Below are 24,751 nucleotides of genomic sequence, written 5' to 3'. Positions count from 1 at the left end.
CAGGAATGTAGAACTGGACCAAGCCCGAGCGTGGGCTGTAGCAGCCAGGAGCACTAACTGTGTCACACTTCACACGGGGGTGACCCCATGCCAGTTTGGCTGTACAGGGCAGGTCAGAACCAAAGTTATCAACACTGGGTCTTATGCCTCTCTAGTTAATCTTATTTTCCCTGGTCACATACCAGAGGGTGAGATTCTTATTCTTACTCAAAGGGAGCCACAGTCCACCATTCTGTTTTTTGACCCTCCCCCATATCCCTTATTTTTAAGACAACAATCAATAAACCAGGTAGCTGCCCCCCCACCCATCATATCTGATCCATTTCCTACCTGCACACTTCTTCCCCAGTCACCCACCAAAATCAAGGGAAGCTGTGCAGGCATGCAGGTCCATTAAACTCCCACCCTTTGCAACCAGCCAGCCAACCTTATGAACTTTTGCAGGTGCCACCCCTGCGCCCTCCCCTCCTCTCAGTACTTCATCACACAGCATCCCATCCGCAAGAAATACATGGCACCTTGACTCACTGCAGTTAGAGCCCCTCTCCTGGGGAGCAGGGTCAGCGCCATGGCAAGGGATGCTTCCCAGCTGCACTGCGTTTGTAACACAGGCAGCTCCCAGGGCTCTGCCCACATCTGGCTTGTGCCAGTCGTCTCTATTCACCACTTATGTCTAGAGCAGAGGTTATCAGGCTTCATTTTTAAAGGGCTAGCATCTCATTCTGCAGCTTTCTTACTCACTAGGAACACAGCCTGGAGCTGGAGGCCTTAATAGTTTGTTCTATCCTCTCGCGTCCGTGCTTTATAAGATCTGCGGAAAAGAAAAGTTGGAAAACTAAGCTGATTAGCCGGCGACGTGATCACAAGAACACAGAAACATGTTTGTTCCTAACTGACCTTGCCCTTCATTTCAAAGCCACCCCCTCCACCCAGACACCAAAATAACCAGGAATGTACAGGAGGCAAGACAGCTTCCCCAGTCTCTTTTGGGAACCTTTATTCTGCTTAAAAAGTGAATCTAAGAAAGGACCAATAGCTGGGAACCTGCAGCTCCTGGGGTTGGGAGGAAAGTAGGTCTGATCTGTGTAAACCTCCTCCATAAGCCACTTCCCAGAAAAAACATGCAGTGTCCTACTCTTACAGAAATAAGATCACGAGATAGAGGTTACACTGCAATACGTCATGCTTGGCATTTACACAGCCCCTTTCATTCAGGGCTCTCAGAGCTCTTCACCAGCATGAATTAAGCCATGCAACACCCTTGTGAAGTAGCCAAGCACTGAATCACAATGCCCAAGTGACTTGCCTAAGGACACATAACAAGTCAGTGTCAGGGTCACCATTAAAACTTGGGGGAAGGGACGATTAATGTCCTGCACTTTGCTGCCCCTCCCCTCCCCTCCCCAACTCCAAATACACCATCCCAAGGCAACTTCCAAATGCCACCTTTTTACTTTAGTGGCATTTTACTCATATCTTACAATGCTGAGTAACAAAGGGCAGGAGAACAGGGCCGGGGGGTGGGGGGGGAAGGCATCCTCCCTCCCTGCCTCACGCTTAACTAAGCACTTCTTGATGAAACGGAACGACAAATTTCAAAAAGGAATGATGCATCTGAAGATTAAACATACGCCAAGACTAGATTTCCCCTTCAACCCCCATGTTTGCTGATACAGAAGAGAATCAAAACATCTGGTTAAAACTGGGAGAGTTTAAACACCCCATGAAAAACAGTGTTGCATTTAAAGTGCCTTGAAGAGCTCCACCAGAGCCGAGGCAGCAGTGTGAATTGTGGCCATGCAGCTCCCAAGCCAGTAGCCAGTTTTAAGATGAATATGAACTAATGAGAGTTTCCAGAAGGCATTTTCCCATGTTGGTCTCAATACTGGGCTGGTAGCCTGGCGTAGGAAACTAAATCCCTGGATACAGAGATAAGAACAGGTCAAGGAGCCACTATCAGAGAGGAGTTAGCTCAAGATTTACATTCGGCAAAAAGATAAAACAAAGGACACATCTTCACTTTTTAGCTGGCACTAGCCCATAGACCTGCAGAACAGACATGGATGGGAATAACTGAGACAATGCTTTAGTTCAGGGGTGGGCAAAATGCGGCCCATGGGCCAGCTGTGGCCTGCTACACAATTCTATCCAGCTCTCTGGGCCCCTAAAAAAATTTAGAAAATTAATATTTATCTGCCTCTGGCTGCCTGTCATGCAGCCCTCAATGGCTTGCCAAAACTCAGTAAGCAGCCCTCCACCCGAAATAACTGCCTGCCCCTGCTTTAGTTAGCGGTTTCCATTAAGACAACTGCACTGCTCTGGGAGTCTGAGGCATAAGAGTCAGAAACTGAAACTACACATGCCTGCCTGTGTAAGCATTGTAGGAGCAGCTTCTCATATGCCTACACACTGCACCCCACTGCAAATCCTCCCCTACACTAGATCAAATACCTAGACTGCAGTGCTTCCTAGGACCATTATCTCCCAGAATAACCAAATGGAAGTGCATCTGATTTTCCCAGCAATAAAGAGCTTGCAGTCAAGTTTGTTTGCCCTCCCCCAAAGGTGGCACTATCCCTACTCTTTTATGATGCTGTGGACCCTGCCTGACCCTCAGCCTTCAGAGTAGGAGCCAGGCACACCTGCCAGGTAGCACAGTCCCAAAGAGCAAACCAAATGTGTCACAGACAACGTGACTGACTTTGGGAACAGAGACACACTGAACAGCGTGTCTGCAAGTCCAGTCACAGTGACAGCAGACAGGGCAATGAAAGGAGCAGTCTTCTTTAAATGCAAGAGGAAAAATTGGAGCATTAGACTTTTGCCTGTTGGGACTAGGCACTTGTATACACAAAGAACGGAGATGGACCTGTTGAAATTCACACCTTGGGTTGCTTGGCATTAGCCTGTGCTTGCAAACGCGTTGTGGAATCAGAACCCTGTTCTGGTAAATAAAGCCTGGAATAAAAGAAAACAAGCTATGAACCAAGACAACCCCACTCTGTATCTGCACACAAACACCACAGAAATCAATAAGTGGTTTGGATATTTCAGTCCAATTACTATGCAAACAAGTTCTGCAAAGCCAATTTATGAAGACAGCTCAGGCTTTTGAATATGGAGCTCTCCTAAAAAACTTGCCAATTCCCCTCTCGCTTGCCTCTAATTTAATGCCAACATGCACAACTAATATAGAGGTTGGTCAAATTCCAGGCTCAGATCACAAATAACAAGGAAAAAGAGGATCTTTGCTTTAGGCAGTATCACCAAAAGTACATCTACTCTGAAGTCACTGCAACTGTAGACATCTGCAAGCTGCAGCCACTGTGACACAGACAGAACAAGTCGCCGTGACACAGACTACCATTAAGCACAACCACGATCTACCTCTCTCTTAAGGGAAACACATGGCTAAATTAACAAAGGTTGGGTGAGCCAGGATGAAAAAGTATTGGCAGAGCATGACAGTGCTGTCAGAGGTAAACTTGCACAATACCTGCCCGCTTTATACCACACTCCCATAGTCCCTTGCTATGGTAAATGAGTCTATTCACCAAGTCCCTAGAGAGGAATGGAAGTGTTTCCACTACGGCCAGTACATCAGACTTGACCACTCAGGGACAGAAGCCTCACCCCTGCACTGTAGAAGCATGGTTTGGTATCCTTGCTGTACACACAGCACCTATCCCATGGCACCCACCGTGAGGACTCTGATCAGAGCCATCCCCAGTGTCCCTCCTCCCTAGCCAGTCCCTATACCCCACGTTCTTCAAAGTTCAGGCAGCTTCTAACCATATTGGCTTATATGAGAGATAGTCACTAACACCTTCTGCTTGCCCTACAGCCCAGAGATTTTCCAAAGCACACTTAAACACTAAAAATAGGTCATGAAATTACATCTGAAACATTGATCAGAAAAACGCAGAATAAAGCTTCCATTACTCCTTTTGCTGGTGTAGCAGGGAGGCTCCAAGCATTGTGAAGTCAATGGAATGGATCAGACAAACAAATCCCAATGAGTTTTGTTACATAATGCCATCACTATGCAGCTGAGAAACTGCTACACCCACCCACCCCTGCCCTATTTCCCAGAGATTCACATTACACAGGAATAAGCAGAGTGGAGGCATCTCAGAGGTGGCAGATACCTGTTTTCACAGCAGCCTGGACACACACAACTTGAAACAAGCAATCACTGCAGCTAATTAAAGACCCCTGTAATACCCCTCAGTAACATACGTTTTGCTTGGAGCACAGCACAAGCAGCTCCTGCTTCTTTCTGCCGTTTCGCCACCCGTGACCCACATTCCCATCTCAGCCTAGTGTTATTTGCAACAAAAATACTGCTAAAACGATTCATACCTCGCAGGAAGAGACAACCTCAATGCCTCAAATGCGAGCCTCCCCGCTCCTCTTCCTTGATGTCATTGCTTCCTTTCATCAGGTTCCAGCTAACCTAGACTGTGAACTTCTTGCAGTAGGGACCTTGCCCTCATCCTCTCTGGGAAGTGCTAATTACAATGTAAGAAGACAAGAAGAACTGGGGTGTTTTTTTTCATTTGGAGGGTGGTTTGCATTTTGGAAGAAGCTGCCTGCTTCAAAGTCTGAGGTGTTAGAAGGGAGAATTAAATGCTGAAGTCCTTGCAGCTGTGACTAACAAGAGGCAGGCATGATGAGGGCCTGAGACGCACAGAAGCTGAAATGCTAATCCACTGTGTTCCCTGCATCTAGGGACTGTAACACAGAGAATCATTCCACAGCTAAGAGTTAAATTTCAAGAGTCCTATGCAGTTAAGAAAGAACAAGCAGTTCCTCACATAGTTGCTTTCACTACCCAAGCAAGGCTCGGCCTTTACCCTGCCACAAATCTAAGAGATACTGAGCTGGCTACACAAGGCCAGCGTTCAGTTATACTTTCACCTCTTCAGGGTTCATTACAGTTTGCAGAACCCAGGGCCAGAGCCTTCAGGCAGGGAGACTAGCCCAGAAAAGCACTAGAAAAAGCTCCAGGATTTTTGTCCTTTTTTAATAGATCTGTTTAAATACCAGTACTCACTGCACAACTCCTAGTCATTCAAAGCAAATTTGCAATTTGCTTTGAATGGCGCCCAGCCCCTCAGAGGGAAACAACAAAACAACACACGCAGAGACACACATGAATTCCAAAACAAGAAGGACACCTCCACAGGTACAAACTCTGCATACTATAATCAAGGCAAGTCATTCCCACAAGAATCCACCTGCAGACTGGCATTTTAAAGCAGAAAGACAAACAAATCACCCACGCAGGCCAGAAAAATATTCAGGTATTTAAAGCCTCAAGCACTCTGTGATAAGCATGAGAACAGGTAACAAAGCATCAACAGCAGGCATGTGCGCGCACGCACGCACACACGCACACACGCACAGCACTTCTACCAGCATCCTGGAGTAAAGGAGGCAATCCACCTTCACTCTCACCTTTACTATCCTCTCTGGACCTTACATTACAACCAACTGCCTTTCCAGCCTAAACAGTTGAGCATATATGTCTTTTAAAGGCCTCAGAGAAACAACTTATGTTGCCTACAACAGTTAACCCTGCATATGGAAATTAATATATCTTCCTTTTCTCCCTTTGAGTCATAAACATCCTCCCTTCCTGCTACTGCTGCTGTTTCTGCTACAGCCCCACTGGGAGGAAGCTAAAAAGACATCTAAAAAGAATGTATCCCCTGCGAATGATGAGGGTCTCCTGTATAATATACCGGGGTACTCAAACTGTGGTAAGCATACCCCTAGGGGTACTCAAGACATGTGTGGGGGGTATGTGGGAGAAATTGTGACCATGCCTTATGCCTTGGAAATGAGTCTTTGTTTTACCCAGTTCTGGTGCACACAGGTCCCCTTAGCAGGGGCAGCTTAGGCTTGGACATGCTGTGCAAAACTTCACTTCAAATATACTAAAACTGAGTACAGTAGTCTGTTAGTCCCCCTAAGGCCAGGTAGGCAAAACCACGTGTACTGTACTTACTCCCCCTGTCAGATATGGGAAACAAAAAGGATCAGATGACAAGAGAAAAGGATTTAGATTAAGGCCTGTGGCCAGTGACTCCCAGGCTTTCCCAGATCAACCTAGACCTCCACCCTGGATTTCTTGCTGCCTTCTTTCCAATGCATGGAGATAGAAGAGGCAGGCATCACCAGCCTACTGACACTGGGATTCAGGGTCACAGCCTCAAAGGTCCCGGAAAGCCTCTGCATGTGCCAGGCCTCTGACGCCCCTTATCAGGGTCGCGGCCTCAGAGAGAAGTACGTCTTAGATGATGTCTGTTGGCAGCACGTAACACATAGAATATAGCTAGGGCTTCATAATGCTACCACCCCCACACCATGCCAATCAGTCTTGCCTGCCATACAGCAATGTAATTCCTGTCCAGACTCATTGGTAAAGCAACTGTATGGTCCCTCCTCTAGTACCAATTATGTCAGGCCATGGCAAACTTGCAGGGTGGACTTAAGCACCAGCTAAACATGGGACTACCTGTACCCTGCCATGGAGAAGCTAGGGTCTTCCTTTGGTGTTGGTGGACTTTCAGTCATACCTCTTGGCAGGTGGGGAGGGGGAATTGGGTCATGACCTCCTGAGGCTCTTCAAAGCAACTCAAACTGCCCCAGTTCTCCCTTCTGCTTCCTGCTTTCCAGCCACAATGCTGAAGTAGCAGGCAATTGACAGCCTGATTTCCTCTTCTACTCCCATCCCCACACCCTGCAGCTTGCCAGTTAGGTGTGGAAGATGGCTCAGTTCTAGAGATTATTGACAATGTGTATTGGTCAAGTGTATTACCCTTTGTCTTCCCCAGCGCTGTGGAAGGGGTCTCTAGCCAGGGTGTGTACATACAGTCAGCCTGGATATATACACACTGCCTGAGGAACTCCACAGGGAATCCAGTGGTTGGCACCAGGCTCTTTTTCCTTGAGGACCAGGAGGCAGATGTGGAAGCAAACTGATGCTAGGCAGTATCCTGTCCTTCTGCAAAGGACACAGGTAGGAAGAAAAAGCAAAACATTATGAGTAGTCACGGGCTGGAGTCTAGCAGAGCGGGTACCCAAAGGAGCACTAGCACTCTCTCAACATTAACTCTGGTCTTGGGAACATCAAGAGACTCTCCTCTTTAAAAGATTTCAATCTCTTGGACCAGGGCTAGGTTCTGGGGAGACTGTGACCTAATGGATATGGGCCTGAGACTCAAGAGATCCACATTCTGCTTCTGCCTCTGCCACTGTTTTCCTGGATGATCGTAGGCAAGTCACTTCCTCTGTTTCTCCATCTATAAAAGGGACATAATGATACTGACCTGCTTTGTAAAGTGCTTTGAGATCTACACAGCGCAGAGTCTACATGCTGCACTAAGTGCTACCTTAGAGTAGGGTGTTATTCTGATATTTATTTGACTTCCACACAATGTATCCACTTAGACTATGTTTTTACCTTCATAAAGAAAAGAATTTGCTGCTATCTGATAAAGACTGCACTATTTAATTAATTAACAGGCCAAATCCAAACTTGGTGCCGCTGCATAGATCTCAAAAGGACTAAGCTAAGGATCAAGCCCATTGGAATGAAACATGCTCTTGTAAGTGCAGCGTGAGATTAGCTCTTCATTTATTATGATTTGTTTGTACTGGTTTATGATAAGGACAAGTTCCCAGCTGTGGTTTCAATAGCTGAGCAGGGTAGCACCCAAGTCACTGAGGCGACAGAACTAATAGTAAGAGATGAGAGGCAGCCAGCTACAGAGGACTTCATCCCGGGAGCCCCCCAGGGTGAACAGGCTGCAACGGTGTCTTTGCAACCTATCCCTGGATGGGACAGACAGGGAAAGAAAGAAGACAGCTTGTACCCAGCCCATTTGCTGGCTTTGTCCACAAGTTCACATACAGCACAGTACGTTAGGGGAGGAAGTTAGCAGGGGCCAAATTGCACTGTGCTCCCCACAGTCATGGCACTAGGGACCACAAAAACATACCTAGGTTGAAAGGCTGAGAACAGCCTCCCAAATGTCAGAGTGGCTGAGATCATCTGCCACCAAAACTCAGCCTGGGCAGCAAGTGGCCAAAGAACCCCCAGAGAGCCCATCCCCGCTTCCTGGCATTCCAGGCTGAGCACTGCGCTATACCTGGAACTGAAGGGCTGCCTGCTGCGTCTAGATGTGCAGGGGTGCTTTCAGGATTATCTTCCACCTGCACAGTTCAGAGGCAATAACCAGTGTCTGAATGCACTACATACCTGAGAGCTGGCTTGAGCTCTTTATGCCTCTTTGCGTCAGGTAGGGCTGTGAGGCAGACATAGACCCATGCTCCCAGAAACCCACCCAGTGCAGACCCAGCTACTTTCACAGACCCCCTCAGTACAGGTGAAATTCAACTTCAGTGGGAATTATCTCCATTTACACCAGGAATGACTTTGGCCCTTGAACTCCCATTACTCAGCCAAGCATCAGGAAGGTTCACATGGCAATGAAGTGTTTAACCAACAGAGACAAGCTATAAAATCATCCCTGCACGTCTAATCAGTCTTGCTGAGAAGCAGGGTTGTTTGTGCCAGGTCTGCAGTGGTGGGAACCCAGTGGGAAAGGGAATAAGCTATACCTTCTTCCCTCTTTGATAGTAGCTTAATAAGCAGAAGAGGAAATAGGGTCTTTAATTGTTAAACAATTCTTGTCATGAAATATTGAACAGCTGACTTCTTCTGATGTTAAGGCAGCAGGCAAGCTCAGATGAAAACTGCTGTATGGCTTATGACCATGGACTCCCACTGTGTCAGGGTTACAGGGTTATGGCTACTACTAGCACTCAACACCTTATACAGTGGCACATGACTCCTACCTAAAAGGATTGCACTCATATCTTTGACAGCACAATCCATAACAGATTTTAAGGCCTTTGCCTTGCCCTCGTTCACAAAAGAACTGCATGTCATCAGAGACCCCTGGGGACTGTGTGCATGTCAGTGAGCTACAAACCCTGCATGCATGCCAGCGGTTGTTCAGCTCAACAAACAAGTCTTTGATCACTTCTTATTTAGTCATAACATGGGGTAAGTATTTTACCAAATCCCAATTAAGTGCCAGTTGAACCTTACTGACTTTGCTGCTCCTTCTTTAAGCCCATTTCCTCTTTATGTGGTATAAAATTGAGACACCCACTGGAATGATTAGCTCTTCCCATCAGGTACATGAGGCAGCTGTGAGGAGGTTAACTTGTTAAGCATTGACACCTGGAAGTTTGTCTACACTGGGAAAGGATGTTAAGAAAGCTGCACTGGTCCGATTATCCTGGTATATGTCCCTAGTGGAGAGGTAGCTTATAATCACAAAATTGTCTTAAACCATTCCCCTAATGAAAGTAACTTATCTGGCAGAGACATTCTTGCTGGCAGAACTGCATTGACATGGACTTCTCTGGACATAGCTGTGTTCATCAGGGGCTAACACCTGTGATTCTTTTTTTCCCTGAATAGATGTAGCTCTGCCAGCAGAACTTGTAAGTAGAGACCAGCCTCCCCCCACCTCAAGTTGCTAACAGTTTATGCCACATTTTTTAACCTCTCCCTCACGGGTGACAGGCTGTATCAGATCTCTGTAGCCAGGAAGTACATGCTGTAGTCTGATTGCTATTTGGCCACAGTCCACTGACTGTTCAGATGCCCGTAGTCCTGTGGGAGGCTATATAAAACAGATTACAGCCTTTAGAAACTGGCCATGTTAGGAAACATTTTCTTTTTGCCTTTAAGGGGGGAAGCTCCCTATTTTTCCAAACTCAGTACACAAAGGAACATTATTATGTTGAAAATGTGTGTGGGATGTCTGCTGTGCAAAGGGTCAGCTACACCCAGATCTCACCTGCATGTGCAGAGCCTTTGCTTTACCTTCTGCACTCATCGTTTCCCCAGAGCAAGACATTTTGCAGGACACAGCCCAGCTCCTGCACATGCCCCACATGCCTTCAAAACATTGTGCATGCTCCTTAATAGTCTGTTTCAGAGAAAAGTGACATGCTGTTGTCATCCATTCATATAACAATAGCTATCACCATCAGAAACAGACTGTACAGCCCCAAATAATTGAAATCTGCAGGTTCAACCTAGAATAAAATACTCATTTCCTTAAAGAGTACATAAGAAATTACCTTCAGCCAGTGGTGAAAGGTGACCTTAATACCCTGCTGGAATGTACTCTGATCTTATGTGATAAGAGCTTGTTTGGAGGTAATTATTTTTCTTTCTTTTTTTTTTTTTAAACATTTGTGTTTGAGCTTTTTATGATTATTTCTTGCTTTCTTCTGTGCGCTCAAGAAAGACTAAAAGAAAGCCATCAGCTGTATCATGTTAGGTGTCCTTTACTTGATGAGTAACTCTTTGGAGGGGAGGGAAGGGGGTCTCACATGAGTAGTGGGAGGTTTCTTACATGTTAATTAAGAGTAATGTGGCCTTGGAGATAGTGCATTGAAATAGGACACACATTTCCCGAGTTCCATTCCTGGCCTGCTGCTGGCTGACCGTGGACAAGTCTTGCCTGTTCCTCAGTATCCTCAACTATTATCATTACTGGGCTTAAAGATCCTGACCTCCTCTGGAAACAGATCAAGATCTACAAGGGAGAAGTACCATATTAAGGACATGGCATTTTAATTGTGCTAAACAAGGACTTCCTTTTTTCCCCAACTGTTTAGTACATGTTGGCTGAGTCCTGACAAAAGCAAACAGCAGTTGTAATTTTCCTTTTTATTTCCTACTCTCTCCTTTAAAACCTCCAACTTTCTGGCCTTTGTTATTCAGCATATACATGTGGAAAATAGGAGCAACAAGCTCTGCATTTTTTCCACAACCTGGGTCACCTCTGAGTAATCTATAACTCAAAACATACCAGTTAAATCAAAATAACAGAGGCAAGGATATGGCACAGGTTTTTCAGAATCACTCAGAGCCAGATTGCTAAGTGCTTAACATGCAGAGTAGGCAACATATTTCTTCAGGTGCTCAATAGCCAGAGGCTTATATTGTTACACTTCACAATGAAATTTTCCAAAGACTTGTGCACCCAACTTGCTGGACTCCTGATAGAAGTCTGCCCTGCCCCCACCTCCTGGGTGGGTGCTGAGTTCCTTGGAAAATCCCAGGTTTCAGACCCACTATCTTCTCTTCTCATACACAGAGGCCACGTTCACCTCCCCTCATTGCACTGGTCCCAACTCCTCTGGCTAAAGAGAAGAAGCAAGTCTGCTTTTAATTCTAAAAGCTAGGGGTGCATATTTTGTCCACCTTCCCAGATGCATTATTTTGGTGCAGTTGCTCTGGATCTATATCAGTCAGTCCTGGTTCACTTGAGTCTATAAGGTTCGTCAGAGTAGTAGCGGTGGAGCACACCAGCTTCCACTGCCAACAGCAGAGAAGAGAGGGATGTGGCTAGCATCTTCAGGTACCCAACTGCAGCTGGGTCGAGTAGGGAGGCAGCCTTCAGCACAAGCTCAGAGCAAGACTCAAAATCATATGTCAGCAAGACACTTTAGCAATTATCTAGCCATCTTCCTCTGGGCTGAGGAATAATTATGTATACAGTTACAGGGCAATATAAGGACCAGCACTGGGCTGGCCAGTTCTGGTAGGGCTTAGCCACATTTAAGATGTTGCCACAAGTCATTATCCGACCTGCAGAGGAAGTCCCCTTTGGGGTTAAAAAGCATTCTAACTACGTGCTGTCCTGCTCCTCCCTCCAGAGATATTAGTAAACTACCCATCAGCCATATTAAAAACACTGGTCCCGTAGTCCCCACAAGTCTGATGTTGAACTTACTTGTCACACCACTATTAGAATAAGGCTGCCCATGTCCAGTCCTGTTAACATGGGGGGGCTACCCAAGGATGATGGGTGTTGAACCCGGTGAGCTGCAAGCACCATCAGAGCAACCGGTTCAAGACCAGCTCCAGAGCTGCTGAAGTGGGGCAAACATTAATGCCAGCTGAAAATCCTCATGCAGACACAACGTGAATTGTTATGGCTTCAGGATTTTTTCCTCAACTCCAGTTGATTTGGATTGATTCGGGGCTTCAGCTTTGTATCTAATAGTCTCTGCCCTGTTTAATAGGAAACTGCATGTATAATATAAAATTATTAAATAATAATAATTTGTAAATAAATTTTAAATAATAAAATTATTATTTAAATAATTATTCAGGTATTAAAATAGATACCTGAAAAATCAGTTCTGAGGGATGAACAATTAATAAAGATGATGCCTGGATATGTTAAGGGCATCCTATATTCTGAGCACACATGGGACTCCCTGGCTGAAACCTTCTAGGTTGTGGGTACAAGACAGATACGTATGTAGATAAATAGCATTCTCTCAAGCTGAAACAAAATCTCTCATCCCCCTGAATATGATCAGGGGATCCAAAGCAGCTTTTGCTTCCTGTGTTTACTGCCAGCCAGAGTCTGATCCATGGAGTGTGATCATCTGGGAGAGAGGAACACCTACGGGTCCTGAAATCAACTTCTCCTGCTTGTCAGTACCATTCCCTCTCAGACCTCCATGCCCAAACAACAGCCGTCCCAAAAGTCAATCCCGCTCCATACCCTGCATGGGACTGTCTGGGGTCAAGGATTTTGCTTGCTCTAAACTAACGCCTTGCATACTCCGAAGTGAGGGAAAGTCAAAAAACAGATGAGAAGGCAAATCAAAGCTTTACCTGGAGAGAGCGGAAGAAGTCAAACAGGCAGAGCTGGGACACTGGGAGCTGGAGAAGGCAGAGCTAGCTAACTAGAAGGAGTTGCACAAGGGTGGTTTTCACCTCTCTCTCTCGTTGTTTTTGTTTGGGTGAATTAGCCTGAAGGTCAAAGGAATATTCTTAAGGAGTGGCTTATGCTAGGAAGTAAATTATTACCCTGCCATTGCTCTCAGCTGAGGGGATCCAGGGCAAATGTGGGGCTAAGGGGAGGGAGGGCAAATGCCCTCCAGCAGGATTAGAGGGCAGCTCACCATGGAGAGAAGTGGAAAGGGTTAGAACAAAGTGCTCTCTTTTCTGGAAGCAAGTCACATGCTGGGCCCTAGCTGAGGTAATTAGGCATGTATCACCTGCTAAATGCCACAAGATGCTGGAAACTGTTAGAAGCCCTGAACTGGGACACAACTGACCTGCTAACATCCGGAGCATGGGAACTGGGTAATACGAGTGGCAGTTCCTCCAGCAAATTCTGTTTTCCTTCATGGTTCCCTGATAGTATTTTAATTTGTAGCCTGTTACTAACTGCTGCAGCCTTGTATGTAAGAGATGCTGAGAAGTGGTACATGGACATCTAAGACCTTCAGAGCAGTGTCTCTAGGAAAGGGCCTCCTTAGTTCTCACGTGACAAGCAGGCTTAGGCATGGTCTGCAGGTAGAAAGGAGATCCATGAACATTTAAACACTCAGGTTTTGCTTGCATGACACAGCCTTACAACTGTACTTTTACCCAGCAAAAAACTAGGTTCCAAATGAACTGAGCGGGATGTGCTAAAAACCAATGAACATATACTTGAATGGCAGCATGAGCCAATGGCCAAGCTACTGGACAGTGAGGAGATGTGAGTTGTATTCCAGTCTCTTCCACCGATTTGCTATGTGATCTTGGACAAGTTTCTCTTTCAACCCTGTCTATTTACAGTGTATAGACACTCTCAAGCACAGGGGCTGGTGCCTGATGCATAAGTGTACAGCACCTAGCACCATAGCAGCTTGATCTGAAATAAGGCTGCCAGCTTACTAAGATTTATGTATTATATTAGCATCACGAGTAGCTTGGTCTTTTCCAGTCAATCTGCTGGTGACTGGTAGCCAGAACTAGCAACTCTACTTAACTTCTTATGAAGAAAACATCTGCTTGCTTCATGCAATTCTCCCAAGTGTGTATTTCGTTACCAAAGCTGGATTTTGTAACCAATGGGGATCTAGTGAGTGAAATGTTCTCCTCATTCCCTCCTCCCATTTCCTTGTTTTAGCAGAAGCAAGCAGAAGCTGTGTTTCTGACAGTTTCTAGGAGTCAAGAATAACTGCCCTGAAGAGGTGGAAAGTTTTCACAACAAAAAACATGAACAGGCCCCATCACAACTCGTGCACTGAACGAAGATAGCAGGTGGGCAACTGATGGGAGTAGCCTCAGTTACTAAAAGTCAAAGAGTAGTCAGAAGAACCACCAAAGAATGAATGTTCAGTGAGATTTCCCCTGGAATGAAGACAGATTCCTACTAGACACAAAAAGCCCTTCTACCCCCAAGCAGCAGGGTAGTTGAATCTAGTGCTCAGCAGCATTAGAAGTACAACACCCAGGCATTGTGTCTTGGGGGGTAGCATACAGCATGGAGAAAATGCACTAGAATAAGGTATGTGCTTAGGTTTGCAGAGAGAAAAGCCTATGATCCGAACCCCAGGCCCACGTGCTCCCTGCTCTGAAGAAGTTTGGATCTAAGCCTGAACTTTCCACCTAGCCTTGTATAATAGGATAAATGAAAATGCTGGAACCAACTAGCCCCTTAACCTCTGGGGTAGGCAGACTTTGCAGCTTGGGCTCAAGAAGGAAATAAGGATTTTATCTTTGTTATGCAGATCTTGTGCTCCCCACCGCCACAGAGCAGGCGTTCCAGTCTGGTGAGAATGTCAGCTGCCTGGGACTTGGACTGGCTGAATCAGTGACTACCTGTGCCCTGAAGGGCCTGTTTGACCTTGCACAGATATTTCTCCCAGCTGCTTTGAACACAGCAGCAGAGGCTGGTATTAGAAGTAGATCTTATCATATCTGACAGCTCAGCATTTGTCTGTAAGTCTTTCATGCCCCACACCCAGGTGGGAAGCAGCTGGTAAGAATCAGGGTATCATGCTTTTGGGTGAACAGAATTTTCCACAGTGTCCTGTTGAGGCCCATACACGTACACCAGAAACATCCTCTCTCCTCCTTACTGAGCTGCTGGGGTACCACAACAACTCTCCTCCAAATAGGAGATGCTTCCAGTAGGACAAGGAGGCTGGAAAGGCCTATGGTCAAAGGGCCACAAAGTCCCAGGTTGCAGCAGAGCAGATAGGAGAAAAGGCAAGGTTGAGAGCAAGGTTTCTGAAGAGTGCTGGACTTTGTAGCCTCCCTAGGCTAGTCTCTCTCTTATCTGAGGCCTGTTTATAGTTCGGCCAGCTGCAGCATTATGGCAACTGTGAGATGTCTGAGCCCATCTAGCTGAGTCCCAGGCCACAAAGCTGAGGTGAGGCAGGGCTGGCTGAATATCAAGGAGGAGCTGTAGGTTTTTTTCTTCCTCTGAATCTAAGGAGCCATGGCTGCTGAAGACACAGGGAGAAGAAAGCCAGATGGGGAAATCCCCCTTCAACTCTGCTTTTCCTCCTCTCCCTCTCTTGCCGGGGTACCATCTCCCAGGCTACTCTTGGCTTGGAGCACCCTCTTTGCCACTGCACAGGAATCAGCTGCCCACTTTTCAGCCACATGCCAAGTTAATGGGGCTAGGGAAACCCATGCTGAAGGTGTAGAAGGGTGAACGCCCTTTAAGATAGTGAAATCAGTTCACTTCTAGCTCCATACCCTTAGGGTGCAAGCTAGAGAATGTCAGCTCAGGCTGAGCAGTCTAAGAGATAGGTGTTCGCAGGTTGGGGGTGTGACGCAGGCAGCTACCAGTGACAGCTAAGCAGATTGCCAGGGGACTAGAGGCTGCCAAGAGACTTTGGCAGGAGCCAGAGGCAGAAGGGAAGAAGTGCAGGGACTGAGAATGATTTCCAGAGCACTGAGGCAGGAAGGGATACAGAGAATTGGGTTGAGTGCTGAGAGGGCTAGTGCCTGTTGAGCTACCCTCACAGCTGTTCAGGCCCTGGACCCTACTTCAGCCCCATCCAAAATAAGAATTGTGATGCTGCCCCCACCAATAGAACATGAGATTTACTTTACTGCAAGTAGCAAGCACTAAAAGATGGACAGGTTTCATGAAGACATTTATCACCCACTTCCTTGCAACCCATATCTGTACATCCCTACAATGGAAACCTGCCACAACAGGTAACAATGAAGTCTCTGCACCAAGTGGAGCCTCATTCTGCTCTATGACAGCAACGTAATGCCAGTCATTTCAGTGCTATAACTGAGACCAGCCTCTGATCCTGAACTTCATCTACCACTCTCCTTTGGTGCTATGTACTCAACTACACTCAGACTAATTTTAATTAGTACCTAGTGTGGTGTCTTCTGTGTCTTATACAGCAACATACACAGCAAATGGCAATGGAGGCCCAGTGGACAAATTACTATCCTTGGAGTCAGAAAACCTGGGGTGCATTCCTTTGCCTCACTATCCTTATATGCAAAATGGATTCATACTTACAGTTCTTTGCAGGGCACTTGGAGAGGTCTGCTTGAAGAGGACAGCAGCTCAATGACCAGACACCAGCATTTATAATTCCATCATTCACATTTATTTATTATTTTTAAACACTGACAAAACCACATCACACCTGGAGTTGTTTTTTTTTTTTCTTTTTTAAAACCTCTGTATACTCAGGACACAAAGTTCCAGAATAGCTGCACTGCCTACGACGATCGTATCTTCGTCATGAAAACACAAAAAGAGGTGCAAATATTAAAAAACCCCAAAAAATAGAAACTAAATGAGTGCAAAATGAATGAAAGTGCAAAAAAGTTTTGTTTTCATCAACACACTCCTTCCAAAACCCCGTCCTCCTTCCCTCCACCCCCTCCCACTTCCCCCGAAACAGCAGCAAACTCCAAGCCCCAAAATAAAAGACACAAGGGCAGGATCAGGCACAGCCAAGCTGCAGCCTTCAACTAATTCCCTTTCCTTAGCACTGACAGATAAACCATCAGACCAAGAGACTGGGAAGTGAGGAGGAAGAGAAGAAAAGCCAGCCGAGGTGCAGCTTTAAAGGGCTCCCTCCTCTCTTTGATTTCCTCCATTGCACTCATGCCCAAAGATTCTCCTTGGCAGGTGGAGGCACTTCCAACCTCCTAGACAATTTGGATTTCCTTTCTTTTAAAAAAGTGCTTGCAATTGGTGCAGAAATCACTTGGCTCTCAACCAAAGTGCAGCAAGAGAGAGAGGACAACCCTGTACATTCCCGTGAGTCCCCAAGCTAGCTATTCACTGCACTTTTACCAAGAGGCTGTCCCATCATCTCTCCCCAGCAGATGGTTTCATCACTCACACAAACCCACCATCTTCATTAATGGAGATATCTCTGCGTTTGAGGATACATCTGTATATAAAAAGGGACCATGATCCAAACCCTACTGAAGGGAATGGAAAAACTTCAGCAGGCTTTGCATCAGGCTGTACGTGCAATGATGTGCCTGCTGCTGTCTCCAGGTAGGCGGAAGGCTCTTACACCAGGCCCTCCTGCTATTGCCTCCCATGGGATGAAGGGGAGACATCTGCTGCTCCCTGTGGCATTCCCTGATGATGGGGGGAGAGAATATGTGGAAGAATAGAGATGTGGGAAGCAGACAAAGGAAAGAGAAGAGATGGAGAATCTTATAAGTGGCTCTGCTGATGGAATTTACCCTGCAGTCTGGACTGGCAACTAAGAAACATAGCTCATCTCTCACCTGGGAGCTCCAGGAACGAGTCATTCACTGGACTTTTTGGACCTGGTGAAAGAATAAAAATACTGGGGGCTATGCAGTCCTACAGCCTCTCAGGCCCAGCCACTGGGATGCACAGGGATTCAGGAGCCCCCTGCCACGCTGGTACACAGTACAGCAGCCCTATTGGGGCAGCAGAATATGTCACAGCTAGTCACCTGGCACCAGCACCCGATTACACCTTAGCTCAGGGTTTCAACATAGAAGGGGACATTGCTGCAGTCACTGGGGTGAATGACTGGCTGATTGTCTCACTTTCCCCAGAAGGCCCCCAAGCCTCCATTGCCACTAAGATCCCAAGTCCTACAAACACCTCTCAGCTTCTTTCAGAATGGGCAGAAATAAGCAGGGGAGAGCAGTGAGGGGCTCACATTCCAAAGCACTTTGGGCTTAAAAATCTTTAAACAAGTGAGACATTTTAGCATCCTGAAAAAGGAGCCCTCATGAATGTAAGGCCAAACTAATTCCTGGTGCAGTGCTGTTGACTTTTTTAAATAATGCCCATACCTATGGTGTTCCACCAAGGACAAGTTTCCAGGTTAAGGACTGAGAATGTAATTAGGTGCTTTTGCTAGTAGAGAGAAAATCCTACATTTCCATGGGAAGCCTACCATGAATTTCATCCAACATGACAGTGGACTTTGGAGATCATGTTATCATAAGACATGTTGCTGGTGTATGTGGTACGAGCTCTCATCCCTGTCCTGTGATCGGGGGCAGGAGAATGGGAAAGATTGATTCCCTTGAGGTGCCAACCTTGGGAATGCAAACGTTCCTAATGAGACAGCACGTTGATTTGGGACTGGGGCTGTGCTACTAACTCAACCCCCTTCAGACTGGTCTCCAAGGAAGATTTTACAAGGCTGGTGTGTAAAGGCAATTGGCTGCTCAGCCTCATGCTCCCCATGCCAATCTTTTCTTAGCCAATCACAAGAGACAGGAACATCAATGATTCAAAAACGTGTTTGGCAAATGTTGTCACAGAGGAGTGTGTGTCACATAGCTTTGAGGACAAGAATTTGACCCACCTGAAATCTATTCTCATGAGTGGTCCTCAGTGCTCCTTGAGCTGGTGGGGTTAGGGGAGGAGTGGGAGGAGGGTGTCATTGGTTCAGAGAGGAGGAGCTCTTGGCACCATTGGCACTGATGCACTGCAGGGAGGGAAGATCTTATGGGGAGGACTTCACAATACTGAATATTCTATCTGTTCTCATCCTTCCCCTGCTGAAGGGTGGCATGAGGGAGGGCTCTTCTGCTCACCCATCTGATTGCTGCCCTATGGCTGGTTACTATGACCTTAGGAACAATACCCCCAAAAAATGTTGGGCACACTATGGATGGAGGAGATGATGTTGCTATCTCACACACATGCACGCGCGCACACACACACACACACACAGGTGTGCACATTTTTGCACACATGCCCACAATGCTTTGGGTTTAGTTTGCTTTTTGTTTTTTTAAAGGAAAAGATAAGGTTACAAAGCTTTAACAGTAAATAGCCCTTGACCATCTACAGGACCTCTAATTCTCTCATCCAAACCAATTCAGAAGCTTCAGATCTTAAAGAACAGGAAAGGATTAGCCCAAGAGTCAAATGAACTCATGCCTGAGATAGCGAGTGGGAGATGAGAATGCTGTCGTTAGCACAAGCACACGCACACAACATCTCACTTCACGTTTCCAGTGAGGCTCATCCTCCTGGCAAACTTTCCCTTTTGGGAAGTTCAGACCTAACAGTCCCCCTGGAGGACCAAGACTGCACCCAGACTCCATGACTGGTGGATGCACAGTTTGGCTTGTGTCCAGTATTATGCTGCAGTGAGGGGAGGGCACCACTCAAGGAAAATAGCACCCCATCGCAGCCTGGGCAAGGTTTAGTGCCAGAGCCCATAGGCGGTCGACTCCAGCAGTCTTAGCAGAGAGCATACCCACCAAGAACATGGTTTCACGTGAGCCCAGGAATCCAGCTGCAAGGTGGATAAGGTATCAGAGAACAGCTTGCTCAGCATCTCAGCACCAGAACAGCAGGCTTAATCCTGTTGCTTACACAGATGCACATGTGGTGTTTCTAGCTCCTGGTCTCCTCAGTCTGGGCTCTAACTGCACCCCAGCATCTCCCCTTCCTGGAATAGCCCCACAAGGAACCAGCCATCCTATCCTTTGTTCTAGTTTCAAATGCAGAGCCTAAGTCGGACAGCTGACACTCCAGTGCCATGTCCAGAGCACCTCTCTGGCATCCTGCCAGCACAACAGGGACTGGTTCTCCTTTCACAGGAAAAGGAATGGTTTCACAGGAAAAGGAATTCACAAGGCAGGCTGAGGTGGAACTGATGAAAACAGGAGTCTCTTCCTGTCATTCTCTTCCTATAAACCCAGTGACTGAGTCCTGCGCAGGAATACAAAGAGCTGACCAGAAGACTCACAGTTATGAAGGATCATATTTGGAAATATCAAAAAGTAGTTCACAAGGAAAGTCCCACAGCTGAAAGGGCCAAGTAAGTATCCCACGGCCTCTCTTTTCCTTCCTTTCCTCCTATCCAACAGCAGCCCAGGAGGCAGGCTCCTCTTTGGCTAAGATTAATTTGGCACCATTCACTGCAGATCAGATTGCATGCATGGAAGGATGGGTCCAGAGTCCAAATCTTCTCTCCTTCCATGTCGCTTCTCCCCACAAATGAACTCACTGCAGTGTTTGGACTAAAGAAAATTAAAGGGCAGGGGAGCACAACCACTAAACCAGACCCAACCTCTTAACAAAGAAAACCCAGAAATCGTTTTAAATCTCTCATGAATAACAAGTAGCAAACATTCCAATGGCAGGTCAAATGTGACCCTAAACAGTCAATAATAGAGAGAAAATGCTACATTTCCATGGGAAGCCTACCGTGAATTTCACCCCAACACGACAGTGGATTTTGGAGGTCATGTTATCATATGACATGTTGCTGGTGTATGTGGTACGAGCTCTCATCCCTGTCCTCAGTGATCGGGGGCAGGAGAATGGGAAAGATCGACTCCCTTGAGGTGCCAACCTTGGGAATGCAAACGTTCCTAATGAGACAGCATGGTGATTTGGGACTGGGGCTGTGCTACTGACTCAACCCTCTTCAGACTAGTCTCCAAGGAAAATTTTACAAGGCTGGTGTGTAACAGCAATTGGCTGCTCAGCCTCATGCTCCCTATGGCGATCTTTTCTTAGCCAATCACAAGAGACAGGAACATCAATGATTCAAAAACGTGTTTTGCAAATGTTGCCACAGAGGGGGGGGTGTCACATAGCTTTGAGGACAACAATTTGACCCACCTGGAATCTACTCCACTTGGATGGGGAAGGGTCAGGGAAATAAAATGTCACCAGTCAGAGAAAGACATTTAAAAGTGTGTGCGCAACTGGGTGGAAAGAGCTTCTCTGAGAGTCTGCAAAAGATTTTATGTTGCACATCATTCCTCCCAACCAACGGAGAGGGTATGAATCAGATGATGTTGTATCCCCAGAGCTGCACTGACCTGGTCAGTACACTTAGCTTTTACTTAGATTATAAGCACTCTGAGGCATAGGTCATCTTCCTGGTTGATGTTTGTACAGCACCTAGCACCTGAGATCTGGCCCGGGATTGGGGAATCCTGGCTGCTGCTGAAACATAAACAGTAAATGCTGAAAATAAAACTGACCACAATAGCAAAGAGAAAAGTAGCCTGGGCAGTAATAGAGGGAATGTAAGAGGAATAAGAATAAAAGGCAAATTGTCATCAGGATGGAGGTGAAACAGAACCAGGGGCAAAGCAAGGTTAGTGTCCAGCTTTGACAGGAGAATCACAAAAAAACAGGAGAGAAAAAACCCCCAAAATGCAACAGTGAAAAGCTATTTGGGAAGTTTCCTAAAAAAATAACACTAATACCTGACCCTATACACCAACACACACTGTTAAAATGCTTCTTAATTGATAAGAAAACACAACTCATCCCTTTCAGTGGGGGTGTGTGTGGGTGGGTGCGTGCGTGCGAGCACCTAGGAAGATAGTTGTGTGAAGATTGGGAGTCTGCAGTGACAACTGATTTCTGATCTTGATTGCTTAAGCAGCAAAGCTATCCCCAGCCCCCCCTCACCACACCTTCTCATTAATTGCTCTAAGTACATGCATGTGTGTACAAACTCACACATGCGCACACGCACACACACGCACGCACGCACTCAAAAAAGTCATCAAAAGACCAGGGTCAGTCAGCAGGGTGATGTATGCAGAAGGGCAATCCACTCTGAAAGATGCGTTCTGTTTTTTTACGAGGGTCAGGAGAAAAGAGCTCTGGGTCTGCACTTGGACCCAGCATACAACTGGTGCTCCCCTAGGAGGCAGGGGAGCAAGATAATGCAGAGAGGAACATGGAGCAGGATGGATTTGCTGCAAGAAGAGAGAAGATGAATCAGAGGGAAGGAGGGAGCAGGATTTTCCAGCCGCTGCAGCCAGGATGGTCTCTGCTCCAGTGGGATGGTTTGGCAGCTCCACTGCTGAGGGTCCCGGCACTGCTGGGGCACGGTCACTTTAAGGTGTCATCGGCATTTTTGAACATGAGGATGGCGTTGTAAATCTTGAGCGCTGGGCCCAGCTTGACACTCATGATTTTGACAATATCGGCTTGCGTCAGCAGCAAGAACGCTTCCGGTGGGTGGGTGGGGTCCAGCAGGCTCATCATGCTCATGGGAGGCCTATGCTGGGAGCTGCTCATTCCTTAAAGGGAAAACCCCCAGTACCATGGAGCTATGACAGCACCCAGGAGTGTACATTTAAATAAGAAGGAAGTCCTCCCTTCCAATGGGAGGCACAGACATGTGGGCATAGCCAGGAAGGTGGCTCTCAGGCTGGGTCACTGGCCAGGATACTATAAGCTCAAAATACAGCTAGCATACCTCCTTCTCACTGCATGTGTTTGTCTCCTCCTAGATCTTCTTCCCCTCTAGACTTTGGCTGGTAAACAGCTTGTAAAGTATCTCTCATTGCCCATTTGCAACTCCAGTGTGAAGGCAGGTAAAAAACACAGGCCATTTACCAGACAGCCTTTCAGCACCCTGATCCTCTCCAGTCAGCCTGCCTCTGGCAGCTCTACTCCAGTGTCAGAGCAGGGCTCTGCAGTGACTGTCTCTAGCAGCTGAAATGCACCCTGAAGATGGACCAAAATTCTTCTGATCACTGTGCTGCAAACAGAGACCAACACCTGACACTCAGTATGAGCACTGGTGTATAATACCCCAGAACAGAGGTCCAGCAGTGGGGTGCAGGCTCTAAATAGAACTACTGGAAATTGTAGGGAGGAGATTGATGCAGCCTTGAAGCAGCAGCATTAGACCCAAAACAGCTCCACTTCTACCCTTCCACTGGCTCCTCAGAGCTCCTTGCCCTAAGCCCCATGTCAAGAGACAGGGCCCCTCCATACATGAAGCATCTTTTTGCCTATCTCTTCACTATTGGAACAAATCAGCTAAATGTCTTATGAACCTGAAGGACAGGCATACAAAAATCTACATTCACTCTTAGTAGGTATCTGGCTGCAAGTGGGTGGGAGCTGCTGACCTCAAACGCTGGTTATATGCTTTCAAGAGTGACTTGACTTACACTGGGATGGGGCCCAGAGGCTGGTAGGAAGGGCAATGTCTCAGCTGCCCACTCCTCTTCCTGCCTCTGACTGCAAAGGGGCTTCCTATGCCACCCTCACCTACCTACTTGTCCCCCTTCTCCTTACCTCATCCTTGAAGAGTTTGGCTTGGTCCTCGCAACCCGTAAGAGTCTGAACAAAGCTGAAGACCTTGGAACACACAAGCAGACAAAGGCACAAAGGTTACCCTACCTGAAACATCTCCCTGGAGCTGTCTTTTCAGGGTCTCAGGCTCCTTTCTTACTGCAGAAGTGTTTTATTGCCAATGGATAAAAGATGCCAGTGAGTCACTACCTTGTAGTTGACTCAAAGCACTAATTTTCAGTGGCATGGCTAAAGAAGTCACCCACATCCCGGAAATTCAGCATGAATGCTTAGCTACACAGCAGTGAAAACTACCTATGTCTCCTCTTCAGCATGGTTCTACAACAAGACGCTAACAGGTGTTACTCCATGCTTAACACACACCCTTTTTGGCACTGAAGACAAACCAAGAGAAGCACATCATGGAAGACCTCAGAGCTGTGCCATAGCCTGCTTCAGCCAACATCAGCTGGATTCTGCAATGGCCGAGAGTATAAATGACATGCAGCCCTTCTTTTTTCTAATACATTTGAGTGCAAATGTTGTGCTGACCATAGAAGGGCAACAGCCTCTCTACTGCCTCACAAATATGCCCACCGAATGATGGGATGGGGAACACTTGGCCTTACATTTCAGAGCAGCGTTCAAGGTGAGACAGTGTGGGCAAGAGAACAGCTAGGTAGGCAGGCGTTTGTTTGCAGGTGTTACAAGAGGAGCTCAGACAGGGTGGGAAATGAGGAAGGTTTGGAGCTGGACTCACCGCTTTCACTCCTGTCTTAGGTTTATGTTTCGATTTAAACTGTTGTTTACTAGAAAGGAGCTGATATCTTGGGAAATCTGTTGCAAAACAGATCACCACTGGCAAAGCCTACTATCACCTGGGTCAAGCCTACAGGGACCTGTTCAAGTCAGGTCAGAAGCCAGTAATTAGTGAGGTTATACTAGAAATGCTGACAGACCCTTTGAGGAGTGCTGAATGGTGCCCCTCAAGGTATGTCCATACAGCAAACAAGGTTGTGCCTGAAGCCTGGACAGGCAGACCTGGGCTAGTGTTCATTTGGCCAGCACAGGAAATAGGAGGAAGAACAGCATGGACTTTAGCTTGGGTTGACTGCCTAATACCTACCCAGGCTTTCCATAGGGCTTGTACAGCCCCTGACAAAATCTGTGATGGAGCATCTTCACCGCTATTGGTACCCGCTAGCTATATCAAAGCTAGCTTGGGTGTACCTACCTATAGTGCAGTCACGCCTTCCACAGAAGCAGAGGCCTGCCCTTGGCCAGTGGTGGGTGGGGTGAGCTGTGGGTGTACACTCTAGAATCAGTGAAATAAATGGAGTGCAGAGCACTGG

At 46.8% G+C, this 24,751-nt stretch overlaps 2 protein-coding genes across 21 annotated transcripts in view; both read right to left on the bottom strand.

Moving 5' to 3' along the window:
* The window catches only part of SGK2 (SGK2, serine/threonine kinase 2), a 29,038-nt gene extending 12,731 nt beyond the window's left edge, over window positions 1-16,307 (bottom strand). The window contains exons 1-5 of one of the 17 annotated variants that reach the window (XM_025205405.1): window positions 12,731-16,307; window positions 11,835-12,115; window positions 10,449-10,631; window positions 6,827-7,012; window positions 742-811 (exon numbers count right to left, since the gene is read on the bottom strand). In XM_025205405.1, the coding sequence (XP_025061190.1) occupies window positions 742-811; window positions 6,827-6,878 (122 nt within the window). In that variant the 5' untranslated portion in view covers window positions 6,879-7,012; window positions 10,449-10,631; window positions 11,835-12,115; window positions 12,731-16,307. Of the gene's footprint in view, window positions 1-741; window positions 812-1,044; window positions 1,391-2,885; window positions 2,959-4,148; window positions 4,191-4,239; window positions 4,329-4,362; window positions 6,750-6,826; window positions 7,013-9,884; window positions 10,409-10,448; window positions 10,632-11,834; window positions 12,131-12,730 lie in introns of those variants that run through there. The other 16 variants (XM_025205408.1, XM_006024698.3, XM_025205409.1 and 13 more) reach the window with 16 other exon arrangements.
* Window positions 16,308-16,456: 149 nt separating this feature from the next.
* L3MBTL1 (L3MBTL1, histone methyl-lysine binding protein) overlaps window positions 16,457-24,751 on the bottom strand; it is a 42,237-nt gene continuing 33,942 nt past the window's right edge. For 3 of the 4 annotated variants that reach the window (XM_025205402.1, XM_025205401.1, XM_025205403.1), the window contains one exon: window positions 22,350-23,465. In XM_025205402.1, the coding sequence (XP_025061187.1) occupies window positions 23,376-23,465 (90 nt within the window). In that variant the 3' untranslated portion in view covers window positions 22,350-23,375. Of the gene's footprint in view, window positions 22,322-22,349; window positions 23,466-24,751 lie in introns of those variants that run through there. The other variant, XM_025205404.1, reaches the window with a different exon arrangement.

This window comes from Alligator sinensis, unplaced genomic scaffold (genome assembly GCF_000455745.1).
Source record: "Alligator sinensis unplaced genomic scaffold, ASM45574v1 scaffold511_1, whole genome shotgun sequence".
Classification (NCBI taxonomy): Eukaryota; Metazoa; Chordata; order Crocodylia; family Alligatoridae; genus Alligator; species Alligator sinensis.
The sequence above is the reverse complement of the archived record's forward strand: the minus strand, read 5'-3'. Positions and strand labels throughout refer to the sequence as shown.